The sequence below is a fragment of the Anabas testudineus genome, chromosome 2, assembly GCF_900324465.2.
Source record: "Anabas testudineus chromosome 2, fAnaTes1.2, whole genome shotgun sequence".
NCBI classification, from domain to species: Eukaryota; Metazoa; Chordata; class Actinopteri; order Anabantiformes; family Anabantidae; genus Anabas; species Anabas testudineus.
In genome coordinates this window covers 26,197,138-26,215,799 of record NC_046611.1, presented here as the reverse complement: position 1 = coordinate 26,215,799, position 18,662 = coordinate 26,197,138, and the positions used below count along the sequence as shown (strand labels likewise).

The 18,662-nt window shown below is 40.7% G+C and overlaps 2 protein-coding genes across 2 annotated transcripts in view; one reads left to right on the top strand and one right to left on the bottom strand.

Moving 5' to 3' along the window:
• pip4k2aa (phosphatidylinositol-5-phosphate 4-kinase, type II, alpha a) overlaps window positions 1-11,233 on the top strand; it is a 32,962-nt gene extending 21,729 nt beyond the window's left edge. Inside the window, exons 7-10 of the mRNA XM_026362897.2 lie at window positions 4,541-4,654; window positions 6,242-6,482; window positions 6,771-6,874; window positions 6,983-11,233. Coding sequence (XP_026218682.1) covers window positions 4,541-4,654; window positions 6,242-6,482; window positions 6,771-6,874; window positions 6,983-7,063 — 540 coding nt within the window. The 3' untranslated portion in view covers window positions 7,064-11,233. The remainder of the gene's footprint in view (window positions 1-4,540; window positions 4,655-6,241; window positions 6,483-6,770; window positions 6,875-6,982) is intronic.
• A 1,896-nt stretch (window positions 11,234-13,129) lies between these two features.
• On the bottom strand, window positions 13,130-18,034 carry spag6 (sperm associated antigen 6). Its single transcript, XM_026362896.1, has 11 exons — window positions 17,650-18,034; window positions 17,472-17,567; window positions 17,225-17,391; window positions 16,656-16,839; window positions 16,178-16,383; window positions 15,568-15,741; window positions 15,322-15,474; window positions 14,977-15,168; window positions 13,953-14,069; window positions 13,686-13,831; window positions 13,130-13,350 (listed from the first exon to the last, which is right to left on the bottom strand). The coding sequence occupies exons 1-11, from the start codon at window positions 17,672-17,674 to the stop codon at window positions 13,287-13,289; spliced, it is 1,524 nt and encodes a 507-aa protein (XP_026218681.1). The 5' UTR covers window positions 17,675-18,034; the 3' UTR covers window positions 13,130-13,286.
• Window positions 18,035-18,662: the final 628 nt, after the last annotated feature.

The following is an 18,662-nucleotide window of genomic DNA, read 5'->3' as shown; positions in this document are numbered from 1 at the left end:
TAAGTGTTGAAGAAAAAAGTTCATTATTCAAAATGAAATGGAATAATAATCTTTAGTTTTGTTCAAAAGACACCGTGTGTGTGTTTTAAAAAAAAAAAAAAGCTACACACACACAAACAACAAGCACGGCAGAGTTCTCTCCTGACTGCATGACCATTTCCCCTTCATGCATGCATCTGCATGGTCTATAATGTTTTTTGCATCTTTTTAAATTTACATTTTTTCTAGCACATTCTGATGTGTGTGAACACCAGCTTCTGTTCTGTTGCATATTTTGGACATCTTATGTTCTACCCACATATGAGATGTGTTTTTGTTTTCATAAAATAATAATAATACATTTTGTGGTTGTTAAACAGGTGGATGAACAGCAGTTTTATTAATTTTTTTATTTTATTTTTTGCAAATGGTCATTGTGGTTACACATTCATTGGCTAGGTAGATCTAGGTAAATTTGATTACTTGGGTTTATCAAATCATACTAGTTATTTTACCTTATTTTTTTAACGTCAATAAGTTGTCCATGACCCATTTAGGGTCCTGACCCATAAGTTGGCAAATGCTGATCTAGGTGATTCATGCAGTTGCAGTATTGTGACCTGGTTTGTATGTTCTCAAATGGATAATAGGCACTGTATTTGGTTTGTGGAATACCACCTGTGTTTCTACTGGCTGTCTGCTCAGTAGCACTCTGCTACAGTTGTTTTTGTTTACTCCCCTCGAGGCACTACCCACTAGTATCACCGGCAGGGGCACTTAGCTTTAATATTTTGCTATGACAAGTGTGAAGGGCCTTGATATTTAATTAGTAGTGCCTTATCCAGAATACATATTTGGTAGTATATAGGTTGCAAATCCTGCCCAGCTCCAGCTTCTGCTGTCATTAAGCTAGTACTTGCAGGCGGCTTCCTAATTCCAACTAGTATTTATGTCAGGAAACTGTCATAATATCAGTGTTTAGAGTCTAAAATCTAATTGATAGGTTAAAATAACATGGAAAAAGCATAAATATCTAAAAGCAAAAATCATCACACATATTTACTTTGTAATTGGGTGAACCTGTTGAGTGTAGATATACAGTTTCTTGTAAAGATGTAAAAATCCAAAACATCCAGACTGGTGAGACGGATCTTTCGCGTTGATGCCCTTTCAACCCTCTACCAAGCTGAAACAATTGTGTTCTGTTACATTTTAAACACTTTGCCTTTACTTCCAACTTCCTTCCTCTCTCCTTTCTTCTCTCCTCTCCTCCACCCCTACCGTCCCTCCCTCACTCCCCCTGTTCTAGCAGCCGCCCCCACCAGAGGATGTGCCTCCACGGCCCAAATCTGGTAACGTTCAGCAAAGGCTGCAAACACTGCGGATTGCCACACGCTTTTACTGCGCCATGAAACACGTAAGAGATGTAAGAGGACCAGGGCTCATATACCAGGCATGATCTATTCAACCTATTATTTTTTGTACTGCCGAGCATTTTTCGTTTCTTCGTCTTCTTGAGGGCTAATACGCAGTTATTTCAAGGCCATTATCTTGCACACTTTTCATCCATTTAGAGGCATATTTTGCTCAAATGGTCAGCAAGTCACTCAACGGCACCAACATGTATCTGAGACACTGGAGAGCAAGAAATGGAAGAGTAAAGTGAAGGCATGAATGTGAAGGACATACTGCATGGCCAAGTTGTTAGACTGCTGGAAGGATAATTCATGTCAGAGGGAGAACGTCCTTGCCTTGTTGGTAATTTTTTATTCCAAGTTAAAAACCAAAACTAATAAATACACACACATGCAAAATAGTTCTTCAATACAAATTAATGAGCAGGTGACATTAACAGATGTGGTCTTCCCCTGCGCCCTGAAATGAAGTGTATTTGTATGGAAAGTTACTAAGCTTTACTAAACTTTTTCTTTTTTTTTTTCTTTTTTTTTTCTTTTTTATTATGCAGTCACTTATTTTCAGTCTTCTATTTTTAATTCAATTAGAGTACTTTGTCGATATCTGTTTTCACTTTGACATGAAATAACACATTTAGTTTCAGAAAGGCAAATCACATTAACTATGATTCAGTTGCATATCACTGATATGATACCTGCTGATGGATATTCATTTGTGCCTAACAGCATCAGCAACTGGATCTACATCCTGGTCTATGAGTGTTAATATACAACAGGTCTTAGAGAAAGACCTTGATTTGTCTCTTTAACAACATAAAGATTTTGTTATCACAGTCCACAATCCATTTTCCAACCATCTGACTAGAGACAAAAATTTTGTTTGGGGATAATTTCACTTGTGACACAGCTCTTACCTATCTTTTCCATCTTCAATGTAGACCACTTATCAGTCAGAAACAAGTTATTGCAGTCAGTGAAATAGTGAAAATCGATAACAGACTAATTTGGATGACTAGGAAAAATCGTTGTAATGAATTGATAAGAGACATTTCCATTGAAAAAAAGTTTGAAAGGTGAGGTATTGGTTTAGGTGACAGACCTGTAAAACAGTTTCCTCTATGCAATTGAATTTACAATGCGTCTACATTTACTTTTTATTTTGCATCTATATTCACTCTAGCAAATTGTTCATCCCATATTTATTGCAGATTGGAGGTCTATGTCTGTGTTATATCTGTATACACAGTATATGTGCTCAAAGTTCCTATTTTGTGAGAAGTATTTCTGTGTTCATTTGTGCCGAGGTCTTTTCTGTATGCGTGTGTGTATGTGTGTCAGTGTGCAGTCTGAGTTCATTCTAGTGCTGTTGCTGCTCTTCTTCTGCTGCCATAGAAGTACTGTAGTAGCTAAACTGCTGCTGCCCTGTTACCTCATTTCCTGCTCTCTTTTCCCCCATCAGTGACTCAGAATCAGACCTTGTTCTTCTTCACATAACACCTCTTCCCCCTACAGGCTGCTGGCAGTGTTGCCGCAGCCTGGTTTAGGAGAACGTTAATCCCAGTAGGCAGACATTTAAAGAGAAAAAAGCTTCCTCCTGCTTACAGTCTGAGTAGTAGTGATATGTCACAAAGATGTACTGGCTTTACTAGGTTTTACAAGCCACAATCTGGTTTCCAAAAAGCATCTTAGATGGACAATATTAGTATAATATAAATAAAGAGAAAACATACTCTATTATCAAACTAAAAAGAGTTTGTGCTTTTTGGAGTCCAGCCCAGTGCCAACAAGGATTAATCCTGGCTTTGCATTGGGTCTCCTTGGTAGTGTATGGATCTATAAGATGCATTTAAAGAGTTGTTCAAACCTCTACACAAAAAAAAAAAAAACGAGTGTTGTGGTGCTGTGAAGTACTGTAAACATTATGAAAGATAGGTGAATCTGTGCATCAGATAGATCTGTATTCTGCTGTGAGCATGCTGCATGTACTGTTTCACACAGTTAAATAGTTTAGCTTGAGAAGAGTTCTTGCTTGATTAGAAAACACTGTGCTTACCCAAGTTATTATACCAATAATAGGCTGCAGTATATGTTGTATTTGACTAAATCTGTGGTTTCTTAGGTAAGACAGACATGTCTAAGAAACCACAGACTCAGAGCCACACTTATGTCAGCTGGGTATTTCAACATGCAGGATTGTCTTGTCATGAAGGTGAATTTAAAATTGTTGGTAATTTGTTATTGACATGACTCATTGCTAGGATCAAAGTTAATCTTTGTGATGATGCATTTTGAAATATCCCCTCATTTCCAATGGTCCTATCATAACATTTACTGGATATTTAATTGTTTTTGTTTTGTTCTTTGTTTTGGACTATAAAAACACTGATACTGGTGTTACTCCTTCCAGTAAATCTTTCCTTCCTTTTCAATTGTTGACCTTTACTGTGGTGCTTCAAAAAAATTATAATTGTTTCATATTTATTTTTTTATTCTATTTTTACCTAAATATTACCTAAAATATGATCAGATTTTGTCGGATTGGCATTAAACTAGATAAAGGGAACGCAATTCAACAAACAGAGTGACTCCACCATCAGGATCTGGGTACCTGGCCGTCGTTGATGTAGCTAATCAGAGTTGTACAAATAAATTCTATGGGAAAATGTCAACTGAACTGAAGCTTAAGAAAAGGTGGATAATCAGGTGGCTAATTACTCCTACCAATGAATGATAAGAGCAGATAAAATTTTATGTTTTGGAACGGTCAAGTAAAACCTTGTAATATTAACACAGTTAATGCTAAGAAGCAAACGTCTCTTAGTTAAAGCTGTTCTGGGAGGAGGAATGGGCTGATTAACAGTTAATGGAAATGTTTAGCTGGAGTTATTGCTCCATTAAATCTGATCATGTTTAAGTTCACAAAATTCACAAATATTGAAGCACCGCTGTAGTTTAAATATCTCAAGCATTATTTAGATATATTCAAGAAACTATTTATTACTCATATTATAAGAGAAACACTTGTTTTAAGCACCAGGATTCTTTCACATTGTTATCTGCTGGCTGAGGTACCGAGTCTCTTTGGTGTGAAAAGTATTGCAGTGTCTCTTACTATTGTTTATTTGGTCTATAATCTCCAATACCAGGCCAAGGAGCTGCCTACCTACAAGGACAATGATTTCATTAATGATGGGCAGAAGATCTACATTGATGGAGAGAATAAGAAAATGTTCCTGGAAAAGCTCAGGAAAGATGTGGAGGTATGTGTTAACAATCTGCAACTAAAAATGTGACTCTCTGCAAGCTAAGTGTAAAAGGTGACGTCAACATTTTGTGGGGACAATTCAGTGGTTCCATTTAATGATGTAAAGTCTCTTCATCAATGTTCAGTCAAGGAAAAAAACATGTTTTAGAAATCATTGCAAGTGTATTAAAAATCTGAAACCGAAATCCCTTATTTACAGTTTGCAAAGTTTGCAAAACATTTAGTTGTGTAAATACTTTCTGAAGCCACTGTATATAGTAACGTGTAGTTATTTGTGTAGACAATTCAATTCAATTCAATTCAATTTTATTTGTATAGCGCCAATTTACAACAGAAGTTATCTCAAGGCACTTTACAGTGTAAGGTTTAAGACCTTACAGAAAATATTTATACAAAAAATTATAGAGAAAACCCAACAATCCCATTTGAGCAAGCTTTAGGCAACAGTGGAGAGGAAAAACTCCCTTTAGAGGAAGAAACCTCCAGCAGAACCAGGCTCATAGTGGGCGGCCATCTGCCTTGACCGGTTGGGGTGAGTGGAAAGAGAAGAGAGAAAAGAACAGCAGGCAATAAAGACAACAACAAGCATCAAGAACATTGGGCAGATGAACTGGATTCTGGAGATGTACAGCTCTAGGCCGAGGATACCTGCAGAAAAGTACAGAGAGAGGGAGACAGAGAGGAGGAAACACAACTAAAGAGAGAGAAGACACAAAGTTAATGACATGCAATGGTGGCATTTGCATTGATACAAGAGAAAGGAGAGAGGAGAGGAGCTCAGTTTATCAGTAGAGGTCCCCCAGCAGAATAACCTATATCAGCATAACTAAGAGATGGTTCAGAGTCACCTGATCCATCTCTAACTATAAGCTTTATAAAAAAGGAAAGTTTTAAGTCTAGTCTTAAATGTAGAGACGGTGTCTGCCTCCCGAACCTGAACTGGGAGCTGGTTCCACAGGAGAGGGGCTTGGTAGCTAAAGGCTCTGCCTCCCATTCTACATCTGGAAACTCTAGGAACCACAAGTAAACCTGCAGCCTGAGAACGGAGAGTTCTGCTTGGAAGATAAGGAACTATGAGGTCTTTAAGATAAGATGGAGCCTGATTATTAAGGGATTTATAAGTTAGGAGAAGAATTTTAAATTCAATTCTGGATTTAACAGGGAGCCAATGGAGAGAAGCTAACGTTGGAGAAATATGATCTCTCTTGCTAATTCCAGTCAGAACTCTGGCTGCAGCATTTTGGATTAACTGGAGGCTCTTTAATGAGTTATTGGGACAACCTATTAATAATGAATTACAATAGTCCAGTCTGGAAGTAACAAATGCATGGACTAGTTTTTCAGCATCACTTTGGGACAGGATGCTCCTAATTTTAGCAATGTTTCTTAGGTGAAAAAAGGCAGTTCTAGAGATTTCTTTTATGTATGAAGTGAAGGAGATATCCTGATCAAAGATAACTCCGAGGTTTCTTACAGTATTAATGTGTTAGGTAACTATTCATTTTTACTCTGGCTTTGCTTTCTACTTTCTACTCAATCTTCCTTCTTCCTAAACCTCTATGCTCTTCTAAATTGACCTCAGTTCCTGGCCCAGTTGAAGCTCATGGACTATAGCCTGCTGGTGGGTATTCATGATGTCGAGCGGGCTGAGCAGGAGGAGGTGGAGAGTGAGGACAATGAGGCAGAGGAGGAGGGGGAGAGTGATGGTGGGGGCATTGGGACGCCTCCAGACAGCCCCAGCAACACTCTGGACAGCACCAAGCCTCTTTCGCCTGGAGAGTTTGATCCTGCCATTGACGTCTACGCAATCAAGAGCAATGATAGTGAGTAGCTAGATACATATGCGATTCAGGCTTAAAACATAATGTTACATATACCCCCTGGCATTGTGAGGGTTGTATTGAACAGTTGAACTTGAAATACAGTGCTGAGAGCTCCCCCTACTGGATATTGCAGTTTTCACTCCAGTTTTATTGTAGTTGTGAAACCTACTGTTGTCAATAAGTTGTCAGGGATTTTGATTGTCACGTTTAATAGTACCAGGTTTAACCTGATGGTTCTATAGAAATGCATAATTTCTCATTCAGGGTGCATTTGTTTTTTAACTTCAGGTGCTCCCAGGAAGGAGATTTACTTCATGGCTATCATAGATATCCTGCAGCATTATGATGCCAAAAAGAAAGCTGCGCATGCCGCTAAGACGGTCAAACATGGGGTACGTAGCTACACACAGGCACTATTTAAATGGTTCTCAAAAAAAAAAAAAAAAAGACTAACTACAGATGAATACACTATACACATTTGTCTCTGTGTCCCCCTGCAGGCCGGTGCAGAGATCTCCACAGTGAACCCAGAGCAGTACTCCAAGAGGTTTTACGATTTCATCACCACTATCTTGTCATAGCCTCCAGGAGCAACAGGGGCACAGAGGCACATGGGAAAGGGAGGGCAAGTGGGGAGCAGGGTGGAAAACGGGAGTGATGGAGAGAAAAGCATCGAGAGGCTGAATTATTAAGGTGCTGTGATGTCTCTGTATCACTCTCCCTCATCCATTCTCCTCTTTCCTCCCTGTTTGTTTCTCTCTTTCAGTGGGGAGCCATGCTCTGCAGCTAAGAAAAACATCATTCGTTTACATTTAAACTCCTGTGTTGAATTTTGTTCATGTGTTACTTTGGACGATAAGGGTGTTAAAAGCAAGTGTCCAAGTTGTTACTTGTTATTTTTTTTATATATATGTAATATGTTTTGTCTGTCTGGTTGTTTATGTGGGAATATGGCTTTTTTTTAAATTGCCTCTAACACAACATTCAGCAGCCTGCAATTTTTATTTTTTTTTATGTTTGTATTTACCTTAATCTCCAGGATGAGGTTGGGGAAAGGTATGTTGTGGTATAGTGTGAGGTAAAGGGGAGTGCAGAGGTCAGATTATAGCACATAATGACACCACCTCTTGCAAAGAGAGGACTTGACTGGGACGTAAAGAGGAAGTTTCTATTGAGCCTCATCTAATGCAAATGCTCCGCTTCAGGAAGTAGGAAGCAGTCTTCCAATAGGCCAACAGCCAGACCTCCACCAAAATGCTATACAAGTACACAGCCAAATCGGTTTTCCCATTTGGGTGTCCCCTCCATCACTCACCCTTTAGATGCCTCCCTTTCTCCTCCAACTTCTTTGTGTACTGTTAATGAGTTGAGCTTTTGGGTTTTTCTCTTGCACACACTCAAACCCACACTTGTCATTAGCTGAGATGAGTTCGCTTGTTGCAGTAAATTATAACGCTTGTGTTCAGCAATAGTTGCACTCTAGTGTCTCAGTGCTTTGTTCCTTTGACTTTGTTGTGATGCACAGTGATTCAGGATTGATTGAGAGAAGGATATGTACCTTTTACCTTTACGCAGAAGGAGGGGGTTCGAGCTGACAGCTTATCTTTAGTGTCATTTACTGGCATTTGCAGAACTTTGAATATGTTGGGAGTTGTTAGTTAGCCACGGTTTCTGATTCTGTGGCAGGGAATGACCCAGAAGTGTTGTGTGACTGAAGTGATGAATAGTAAGTCACTCCTTGTTTTTTTAGGGTGTCAGTTTGAAACATCAGTAGCCTTTAGGTTTCTGTTGCCATCAGCACCTTATGAGTAAAATCAAAAAAATGTTGCACTTTTATGTGTTGTTAGAGATTAGGAGCTCTTATTCTGTTACATGCGCTGCAACAAAGAGGAAAGGAACTCACCTTTCATAGAACTGAGTCTTAGTATGCTGAACTCAAATCCTGTCTCCTCCACCATGTGTCACCATGGGTGCGACCTACAGGGATTGGCTGGGAAGAACTTACTGCAATATTAGATGGGGATCGTGGACAAGTTGAGTTCAGAGGGCTCCAATCCTTTAAAAAGTGCTCTTGGGTCTTGTGGTGGTGGATAATGGGACCAGGCAGCAGTGTGTTTGTGCGTTCAGGACAGACAGAAGATGGTTTACCTCCAGCATCGTACCAGCACACACCCAGTGATGGCAACTGGTGTGTGTGTGTCAGTGTTTAAAAGAGGGGAACGAAAAGGGAAGGGCGGGTGGGTGGGAAGAGTAGCTGCAGACCTAAAGTTATTTGTTTAGTTTATAAACACCAACAGCATTGTTCTCTCCTGTTATTCGTTGTTGTTGTTGTTTGTGTTGGTATTGTTGACATTTTTAAAGGTTAATGGTTCATCTGTGTCTGAATTTGGCAGTTTTATGAATTGATGTGGTAATACCTTGTTCTGTTTATGTTTTCTTTTTGTTTTTTCTTGTATATTTTGCACAAGTGGAAAGGAACCAAATGTTACAAACACAATCCCCATTGGTTAATATGGTCTTAACAAGGAAAATGCAATATTACCTGTATGTAAGTGAGAGTAGTTGTTAAGCGTGTGTTGTCGTGTATCACTTCTTGATATTCAACTAAAACAAGTAAAGTTGTCCTTAACTATTCTAACCCAAGCAAAAAAAAAAGCTTCCATCACAATATGTTTGTGTAGATATCATAGACTATATTCACATTTATATTTTTTACATTGGAGTTTTTGTCATGAAATATAGTTGTATTTAAAAAAGAGCCAACCCCTGGGAGTGAATGACGGTGCTGTGATAAATGAAGAATGCTGTTGCTTGAGTTTATACAGTGCTTAATATAGGTGTATATAGGTGATACAGAATTGCATGTCACAGGACTAAGTTTCCTTTCCCTTATACTCTGTATTGCTATTCAGGTTGTGTGTCCCTCCACTTTGTCCAGCATAAACAGTCCCTACCATGCTTTAAATAACTAACTATAATTAGTTTTTTTCATTATATACACTGTGCAAGATGTGTGCCTTTATACTTCCAAATTATTTAATTTTATATTTTGTAACGTTTTTTTAGTTTTGCTTTTGTTTTGTTTTTTAACTAAGGCTGAAGGTTATTTTAATAGGTGTTTACTTTGACGCGCATTCTTTCTGACATTATTTTCAAACCCACGTTCTACCTTCCTCCACTCCGTCACCACCAAACCTCCGTGTTTAGATTTGTTCACATTATTTTGTCAGTTTAACAAAACTATTCTAGTATTTTGTTTGAACACACACAAAAAAAAATCTAATATTTGTCTTAAATTTAAAGATGGTGGATTGTTTTCCATTCTGTAAAACCACCATTCGGTGTGTACGGGCATCCATTTCCTGCTTTTATAAAGAACATTTGTGTGTGTAAGTGCATTGTGGAGTGTGTATATGTGTGTGTGTGTGTGTGTGTGTGTGTGTCCAGCTTCTCCCACCTCAGTAGTCTCTGCATCTTCATCACATTTACCCACTGAGTACAGATGAGTAGTACAGAAGTTGTTGTTTTTTTTTGTCCAAAATTTCACGTACACTTCAATGAACAAATCCTCTTTATTTCTAAAACCGGTTCGTGTTCTCCTGCTTCGTTACTTCCACTGTTTTGTGTAAACTTGGTTATCAGGGACGTTATGAGCTGATAGTTCATCCTGAGTCTGTTGTTGATATTTCTGTGTTCTGTCGCTATAAATGGGCTGTTTTTGTTTCTCTTGTCATATAGTTCAAAATGCACATGGGTTGTGTCTTAAACAAGTAAAAAAAAAAAAACAGGGAATGAGGGAACACAATCGCTGCCTAGTCTGCTTTGCTCTGTTCGGCCCTGGAGGCTTCCTTAAGTAAAACATTAGCACGTGTATAAAACAGAGCAGTGCACACTGGGAGAGTTAGTTTTTTAATTTTTTCTGTTCTGTGTTGGGAGTATAGACTCTGGCTGTGTGTAGGGAAGGCGATGCCAGACTTTGACAGATGCAAATTCAAGCCGATAACACACACACACACACACATATCCTGCTGCTGTACCTTGCAGTGAATTTGCTCTGGTGACCTCTCATGAATGAGCTCCTTCACCCATTAACCCCACACACCAGTCAGCCTGCTGCCACCACCGTTAACTTGCCAAAAGCATCTCTCAGCAGCCCACATGAGCTTACAGAACATTGTGTATTGTATAATGTGCGTTTGTTTGGGTTTTTTTTTGTTTTGTTTTGTTTGTTTTTTTGTTTTTTTTTTGTACTGGGAGATGAAGTGTGTGTTCATGTGTTTTAACAAGTGATAAGCAAAAATTTGATCACAAATGACTTGAGGCCAGATAGCATCTGCAGAGCTGGGGACATTTCTGGCTTTAAAATTATAAATCAACTTATATCTGTGGACTGAACAATTGTATCAAAACAGTTACATCTATTGAATTTGCACATAGGAGTCAACATCTCCCCCCTTGCAGAATGAGCTTTGGCCTCATAGAAGCCCCCAGTACTACAGTATCTAAAAGACTAAGCATTGATAACATTACTGTGTGTGTGTGTGTGTGTGTGTGTGTGTGTGTGTGTGTGTGTGTGTTTCTTGCTGTCTGACAGTGGTTGGTGTGACTGAGTGTCCTTTTAGTGACAGAGAAGCCAAAACGATGTTGTATGTTCATTGTTCTTCACATTTATTGATGATAATAATAATAATACACTCCATCCCATAAGCCTTCACTCAAACCAATTAAAGCACTTGTTCTGCTTAACTCACCGTTTGTTCCTTTTTACTGCTATAGTCCCATGTTCCTTTATTGTTTCATGTTTGTTTCGTGCTGTTTACCATTACGTGGATTTGCGAAAAAGAAATCGATAAGTTAAAAAGCTTTGTGGGATTTAATTGTTAATTCGTTGACTCGTTCTTTTCTATTAGTCTAAGAAAGCCAGAGGTTGTTGGTGAATAATCGTCATTTATTTATAACGTAAATCACCAAAATACACCTGAGGAGGTAGATTAAAAAGTACTGCACAGGTGAAAGCTGAATTAGAGCTAAATATGATTATGTCATATGTAATTTCACCGCAGCATTTTTGCATATTTATTAATTATATTTACATCCGCAGCATAGTTGAATATAAACTAATAGAAGTTGTATATGTTTAGAAATGCGCAAAATAATATGAGACATTTGTGACAGATTCAAACAAAGTGACAGTGACGCCGTGAAAGGTTAAAGTCATTAAAAGTCTTAAAAGCGTTTTAATGCAGACACACTTCAAATGTATGACGGGAAATCTGCCAATGTAGAAATATTCGTTTTTTAAATGAGATATTATTTTCCATTCCGTGAAGTGCTCACGTTAAGGTTCCTCACACCAGGCTGCAAATGTCCCAGAGGAGATTATTCGATGCTGTCAGATTTGTTCTGTCTGCGGCACAACCTCCTTAGAAATATGTATTATTTATAGTAGTTTTATCCTCCCACTCAGTGAGTACAAAAACATTTACGTATATTTCCCTGAGCACAACCATCAGTTCCCAGTCAGACCCAGTTGCGGAGTGCTTATTATCTCTTACCGACAATGACGCACACGTCGGAACCGTTTGGGTTGGAGCCTAAATCTCATTTCCGTGACCTTTTATAGTGTTAAAAGCCAAATTAACTGAATGTCAGCTGTTTCTGTTATTTTTGTTATTCCCTTTAACATCAGCAAGTTCTCCTAGAATAAACTATCCAGTGTCCGCCGCCACACAAAAGGAGGACTTGTGGTTTTGGAGCGGCCCCGGGTACGGCTCAGTCTGAGCGGGTCCAAATGAGGGGAAATGCCCGCGTCACGACCCTGAGGCTGAGTGTAAACTGTGTGTAAACTGTGTGTAAACTGTGTGTAAACTGTGTGGAGGCTGTGTGACAATACACGCGGAAATATTTGCTTCCATGTAGCTCGACCAGCTCTGTATCTAGTGATAACCCCGCGGTGTTAAAACCTCCACTGACAGTTCAAGACAACAAGCGGTAAAAATTGGTCCTGAGTGATTTAAAAAAAAATCTATAATATCAACTTCTCCAGCGGCTGCAGGCTGCTCTCCGCCGCGGAGAGAGGTGGAGGCTCTGCTGTGAATAATCAGAGCTCGGACCGAGCAGACAATAAACAAAGAGCGGCTCGCCATGTGTCGCTGCGCGCACTCACGTACACAGCGGAGCCGCAGTGAGAGGTCACGGTCGCCAGGGGGCAGTGTGACCCCTGCAAACAGCTAGTAGTCCACCAAATAGCGTAAATCATTTTTTCTCTGTGTTTCAGAATTATAAATCACTTTGTATTGAAGTCTTATCTACTTCTGATTAAATATTTTGAAAACACACCGGTGAGCCTATAGCTTAATGAAAAATGATGACAGAGCTATTCTGAGGGTCAAATACTTTCATCTGCAAGTATCCAGCCTCCTGAAGTGTCTTTAAGGACACACACTGCTAAGGTTGCTGTGCCTTCACTTGAACCTGACCTTTGACCTCTCTACAGCCGGTATAAGAGACTGATTCCCATAAAGTCTCCCTGGTCTTGAAAGTGTTACAGAGGTTGTTTGAGCAGGATAATAAAACTGTTCCTTGATTCAAGTAAATGTTGTGATGATCAAAAGGCGACTTCATTGGAATGAGTCCTTTATCTTTTCTAACACTGACACTGTTGTGGATGTGTTGAACATGTAAAAGTGTGACCTCAGCACAGTATGACAGGTGGAAACTGATTTTTGACACAGCTTTATTTTACTGCCAAGGCATTAAAACCAGTAAATCTTTCATTAAAAACATGTGTACTGTGAAGTGATGTCAGGATGGCTGGTAGTTCTCTAACCTCTCCAACAGGACCTCAGAGTAGCCAGGAGAATAGTACCTGAAACAAAATGCACACATTTTAAATATCCTATACTGAAGAATATTTAGATATATTTTTATATATTCTAATCTAATCCATTTCTGGAAATAATAAATCTGTTGAAGCTATTTCTATGATAATGTTGTGTATTTTAATTCTCTGCTTGTAGGCTGCAGGACTGGTTTTAGCTGACAGTGGAATAAAAGATCAAATTCCAACTGAGCCAGCACACAGCCTTGAAATGACAGTCTACAGTCTATCAGGACATGAGGGTCTGATAACACGTTCCTGGATTACTGTTGTGTGTCACTGCTTACATATCAACAGAAGTATGTGTGTCAGCGTGACTGTACCTGACTATCTCTTCTGGGAAACACCTGTTGATAGCGCTGATGTGCTCCTGCAGAAGGGAGCCAGGCTCAACCTTGATCTCTTGCACTTTCTTCAGACCCCCGCTGGTCACGAACAAGCGCCGAGCCTTACTGTCATGAGGCAGCACCTTTGACAGGAGGGACAACAGGCTGCTTAATGCACATGTACATAACCCAGCGTGTGCTGAATCAACAGCAACAGGATAACTGATAGTTATCTGGATGAATGAAATGCAGGTTACGGGTTACCTTGCTTAGCTGGCCGACCACATGTTTGAGGATGTTGCTCGGTGCATCGTAGAGGAGAGGCTCCAGCGCTGGCAGGTAGGTGCACTTCTGCAGGATGCTCTTCAGAGCCTTCTTACACTGAAAAAAGAGGAATGAAATAAAACTGCTTTTAAAATCATGCTTGTTTGTAGCCGGTGACCAATCTGTTACTCAACCCATGGAGGCTTTGGTTTGTGGAGTGTAACTGAGGACATTTACTGAAGTACTCTATTACAGTTGAGAGGGAAGTATAGTATGTTTTACTCTACTGCATTTATTTGAGATACTTTAAATAGATTAGGATTTTTTGCATATACAGTAATACAAGAGCTTATAAAATAAATAGTAGGCAGAGCTGGAACTCACTAGAATCTGTTAATTTTGTTAATTGTTTTAATGCAAAAATATTAAATATTTTATTGATCCAGCTTCTGAAACATGAGGATTTGTTGCTTTTCCTCCTAAAAGTTGTTTGTATTTTTTAATATTTCTGAATTGTTGGTTGGAAGAAAAAAAACTAAGTCAAAGTTTCACCCAGGAAACACTCGTTTCTTCTTTCTTTAACAAACTGGATAATGACACAATAAACCAGCAAACTAATTCTAACAAAAAAAAAAAAAAATCATTATTTGAAGAAATGATTAAAAATGGCGCTAACCATTTTAACAACAATATGAATAACAGTTGTTTCTGCACTGTGTATATTTAATTGTAATTTATATGATAGAAGAATATTTTTTAAAATAATATTTATTTACTACAGTCGGAATTTAATGCCGACGTTTTTTCCTTGCAGTGCTCTATTAATACTTTGACTAGTTCTGAATACTTCACTGCTGCTCACGGTGTGGTAAATGTTAGTTTCTCTTTCTGACACCACCCAAATATTACTGAATTAAAAATAATAGAAATCCAAAATGTTTTTGAAACGCAAACTATTTTCACTTTGATTCCAGCTGTGATATAATAATAATCACCCAGCAGCGTGCAGAGCTGCGGCTCTTACTTTGGCCTGCAGGTCCTCTGAGCTGCCTGCGTCCATGTAGAGCTGCAGCAGCTTGGGCAGCAGGTTCGCCGCGGTCACTGCCTTAGCGTGCTCCGGGCTGTGATGCCCTATCTGGCCGATGGACCAGGCGGTGGCGGCCTTGAGGTGATGTTCGGGCTCCTCAGACAGACACACGGACAGCTGGGGCACCCCCTGCAGGACAGGAGGACGCATGGCACAACCGTTCTGGTTCAGTTCATGTGACCTACATACTGGACCCGAGGGAATGTCTCTGGATTTACTGGAGGGTTTAGCTGTGGCACGACGTGAGATTAAGCAAACACGCTCTCACACACACACACACACCTTGGAGAGGATGACAGCCATAGCAAGGTTCTCACTGTGAGCAGCCACATATCCCAACATCATGATCCCTGGCAACCGCAGGTTTCCATGGCAATTACCCAGATAGTCGATCACTGCTGCCAGTCCACCACAGTTCACAATCACCTGGGACAACTGGACACACAGGGACGCATGCATTACTCTGAGTCCGGCCACAAGTGTGTGTGTGTGTGTGTGTGTGCGCGTCTGTGTGTGTGTGTGTGGTACCTCTGGTGTGTGTTTCACCACCTCCCTCATCAGAGTCGCGACGTTCTTCCTCACATACTCATCCGGATCTCGGAGGCAGGCCACTGCTGCAGGGAAGATCTCCGCCTCGATCACCATCTCTGCCAGGCTGACCGAGTGCTTACTGATCTGGCTGAGGGCTGAGAACACCTGCCTCTGGATGGAGACAAAAACACGCTGATTGACACTTTTTTGAAAGTTAAAGTCGGTTTCTGCTTCATGTTGTGGAGCATCTATTTCACTGACCGAACTTTGATTTCTGTGTATGTAATTTAGACATTATCAGAGTTTTGGTAGAAAGCTGTGTGCAACATAAATAGTAAACTCATTATGTCTTTTAATTACATTTTTAGTGTAGGAATTGTTTCACAAAACCCCTCTGGAGCATGTATCCGTCATTGATATGATGCAAAATGTAGCAGGTAACATAGCGAAGGGAAATAAGAAGCTTCAATAATCCAAACAACAGATGGCACTGAGGTTACATGAATATTCAGCATGCATGTCCTGGCTATTGATTCATTCCAAGCCTGTGAACATTTGTAAAGAAAAGCAGCTGTTTGAAGTGACACTTTGCTTTGAGCTCACTTACTTTGAGTTTGGCATCTGGATTAAGGATCATCTGAGCTAGATGTGCAATGGCACCGGTGTCCACAACGGTTTGAGCCAGCTCTGGTGTGTGCTTGGCGATGTCGCTGAGCGTGGAGGCTGCAATGCGCTTGATGGCCATCTCAGGCTCCAGAAGACACAGAACCAGCAGTGGGACAGCGCCCGCGTCCACGACGGCCTGCGACAACGCTGCATGGAAACAGAAAAAGGTCGGATATGTACATGAAGGACGTGTGTGTGTGTGTGTGTGTGTGTGTGTGTGTGTGTGTGTGTGTGTGTGTGTGTGTGTGTGTGTGTGTGTTCACTTTTATCTCCTTTCGTAGTGTGTGAAGAACAGAAAAGTGTGTAAGGTTTTATTGGAAATGCTGCATTGCTACACATGCCGCATGTCTGCATTTAATTAATTAAGTTATGCTCAAATATAAAGAAATCACAGGAGCATGGCAGTGCGTCTTTCTCACGTGCATTGTGTCGCGCAATGAATCCCAGAGCCCAGGCTGCGGCCTCCTTCACCCCGGGGTCAAACTCCTCCAGGCAGAGGACCAGGGCGTCCACCCCACCACAGGCCACCACAGCTTGGGAAAGCTCAGGGGAGTGTTTGGCTACTGCGCGCAGCACAAACGCTGCAGCTTTCTTATAAAACCTCTGCACAAAAACACAAAGAAACCATATGATGTAATACAGGCCAATTCTATTTTCCATTAATTGTATTTGCAAAAAAACTTACATGCAACATCTGAAATGAGAGAGAGAAAATAGAGGCCTGGTTGCTTTAATGGTAATGGCTCTGGAGTTTTGAAATAGCCCCCAGGCGAACTGCCAGGTTAGCCCAAAACACACTTTCACATTCAGGAGGGTGCTACTCTGAGGTCCCGGTGAGTGACAGCCTCTGTCTGTCCCTCTCTCTTCCCTCCCTCTCTCTCATGAGCCTCTCCAGGGCAGAGACAACCCCACAGTATAACTCCAGATCTCTGGCAGCAATAATTATCAGTCTGTGTACGTCTAAAGGAACAAAGGATGAGATACTGACGTTCTGTGAGGCCAGAGAGTGGACGAGCTGGGGCAGGATGTCCTCCTTCACCACAGCCTCGGCCAGGTCATCACTGTGGTCTGCCAGGCGGCCCAGAGCCAAAGCTGCTGTCTGCTGGATGCTGGGAACCACATCCAGCAACAGGGGACGCAGCAGAGACATCACACCTGCAGGAGGGGAGAGAGAAACATTGGTTCAAAGAGCAGCTGAAGCCACGTACACATACAGTCGGGATCGCGGTCCTTACCAGCGTTTTGCAGGACTTCTATGTTCTGGGGTCTGGCTGCCAGGTCAGCAACACTTTGCACAAACTGCATCCTTGATTTCTGATAGTGCTCGAAAACTGCAAACGCACAAACGGAGTCAGAGGGTGGAGTATCAGCTGTGTCTCCTCTTTATGAATCAAAACAACTCAGGGGTCTCACCTTGAATGATCTGTCTTTGACTCATAGTTGCGCTTATTTGAAGTTTCCTCCCACGTCTTAACTTCTTTATCCTCCCAGAGAGCACGTTGAGGTTATCACAGGATTCAGAGCAGAGGGTTTCTCCTCCCCAGGTCTGGGTTAGGTGGTGTTGTTGTTAAGTGTTGCCGTGGCAACAGACAGGAAGCAGAGTGCTCTGTTTATTCTACCGAAGATCGTCTATTGGAAAGATGCCGCGCTGCGCTGCTCGCACCTCTCACGCTCCCGACTGAAAATGCGCCCGGAGTGAGACCTCTGTAAGCGACCTCATCTGTGTCAGCGCCGTCTATTTGTTCCCGTGAAAATTCATCTACAGGGAGACACATTCACATTTCCATCCACATTTACCATGTTATTATTGACTGCGATTCAAAGACGCAGAGACGAGCGATCCGGCCGGGAGGGAAACGTGAAAACGCAGAAAGGGGAGCAGATAAAAGTGAGTTAAGAGCTGAGGAGGTGCTGGATCATCAAAGTGAAGGCTTTTCTTTTTACTTGTCCTCACCCTACCTGCTCGAGGAGTGTCCTCAAACAACCTGTCCAGAGGAGCAGGGGGGGGTGGTGGTGGTGGTGGTTATTAGCTGTGCTTCCATAACAAATATGATAGAGGAAAAATAACAATATGTTTCGTTTTGATGAGAAACGGGTATTTTAAGATCACTTCGTTATGTTACTGACTTTTCATTAAAGCCGCTTTAACAAAGCTCAGATATTGTAGGAGAGCTACTTTTGTTTTGCTCATTTTGTTTTTTGTTAGTTTTTTATTTCATTATTTCACTACTCCAGCTCCCTGATGCTCCAGCATTTAGCCCAAATGTAACGTTTAGTTCTGCAGTTATTATCTTATTATCGGGCAATAAGCTCTAGTTTCAAGTTTATTCTTAATGAAATCACTTCAAATGAAACATGAAACCAACCACAATCTGAAGCTTTTCGTGTGAAATCGGAGCAGGTTTTATGTTTGTTTTCGTTCTTTT

What these genes read in the sequence shown, in the direction of transcription:
- spag6 (XM_026362896.1), bottom strand. Translation starts at nt 17,674, where the DNA reads ATGAGTCAAAGACAGATCATTCAAG. An exon ending in TGGCTGTCATCCTCTCCAAG is followed by an intron (nt 15,169 to 15,321) that starts GTGTGTGTGTGT and finishes CCTGTCCTGCAG; the next exon opens with GGGGTGCCCCAGCTGTCCGT. An exon ending in CAGAGGACCTGCAGGCCAAA is followed by an intron (nt 14,070 to 14,976) that starts GTAAGAGCCGCA and finishes CTCTTTTTTCAG; the next exon opens with TGTAAGAAGGCTCTGAAGAG.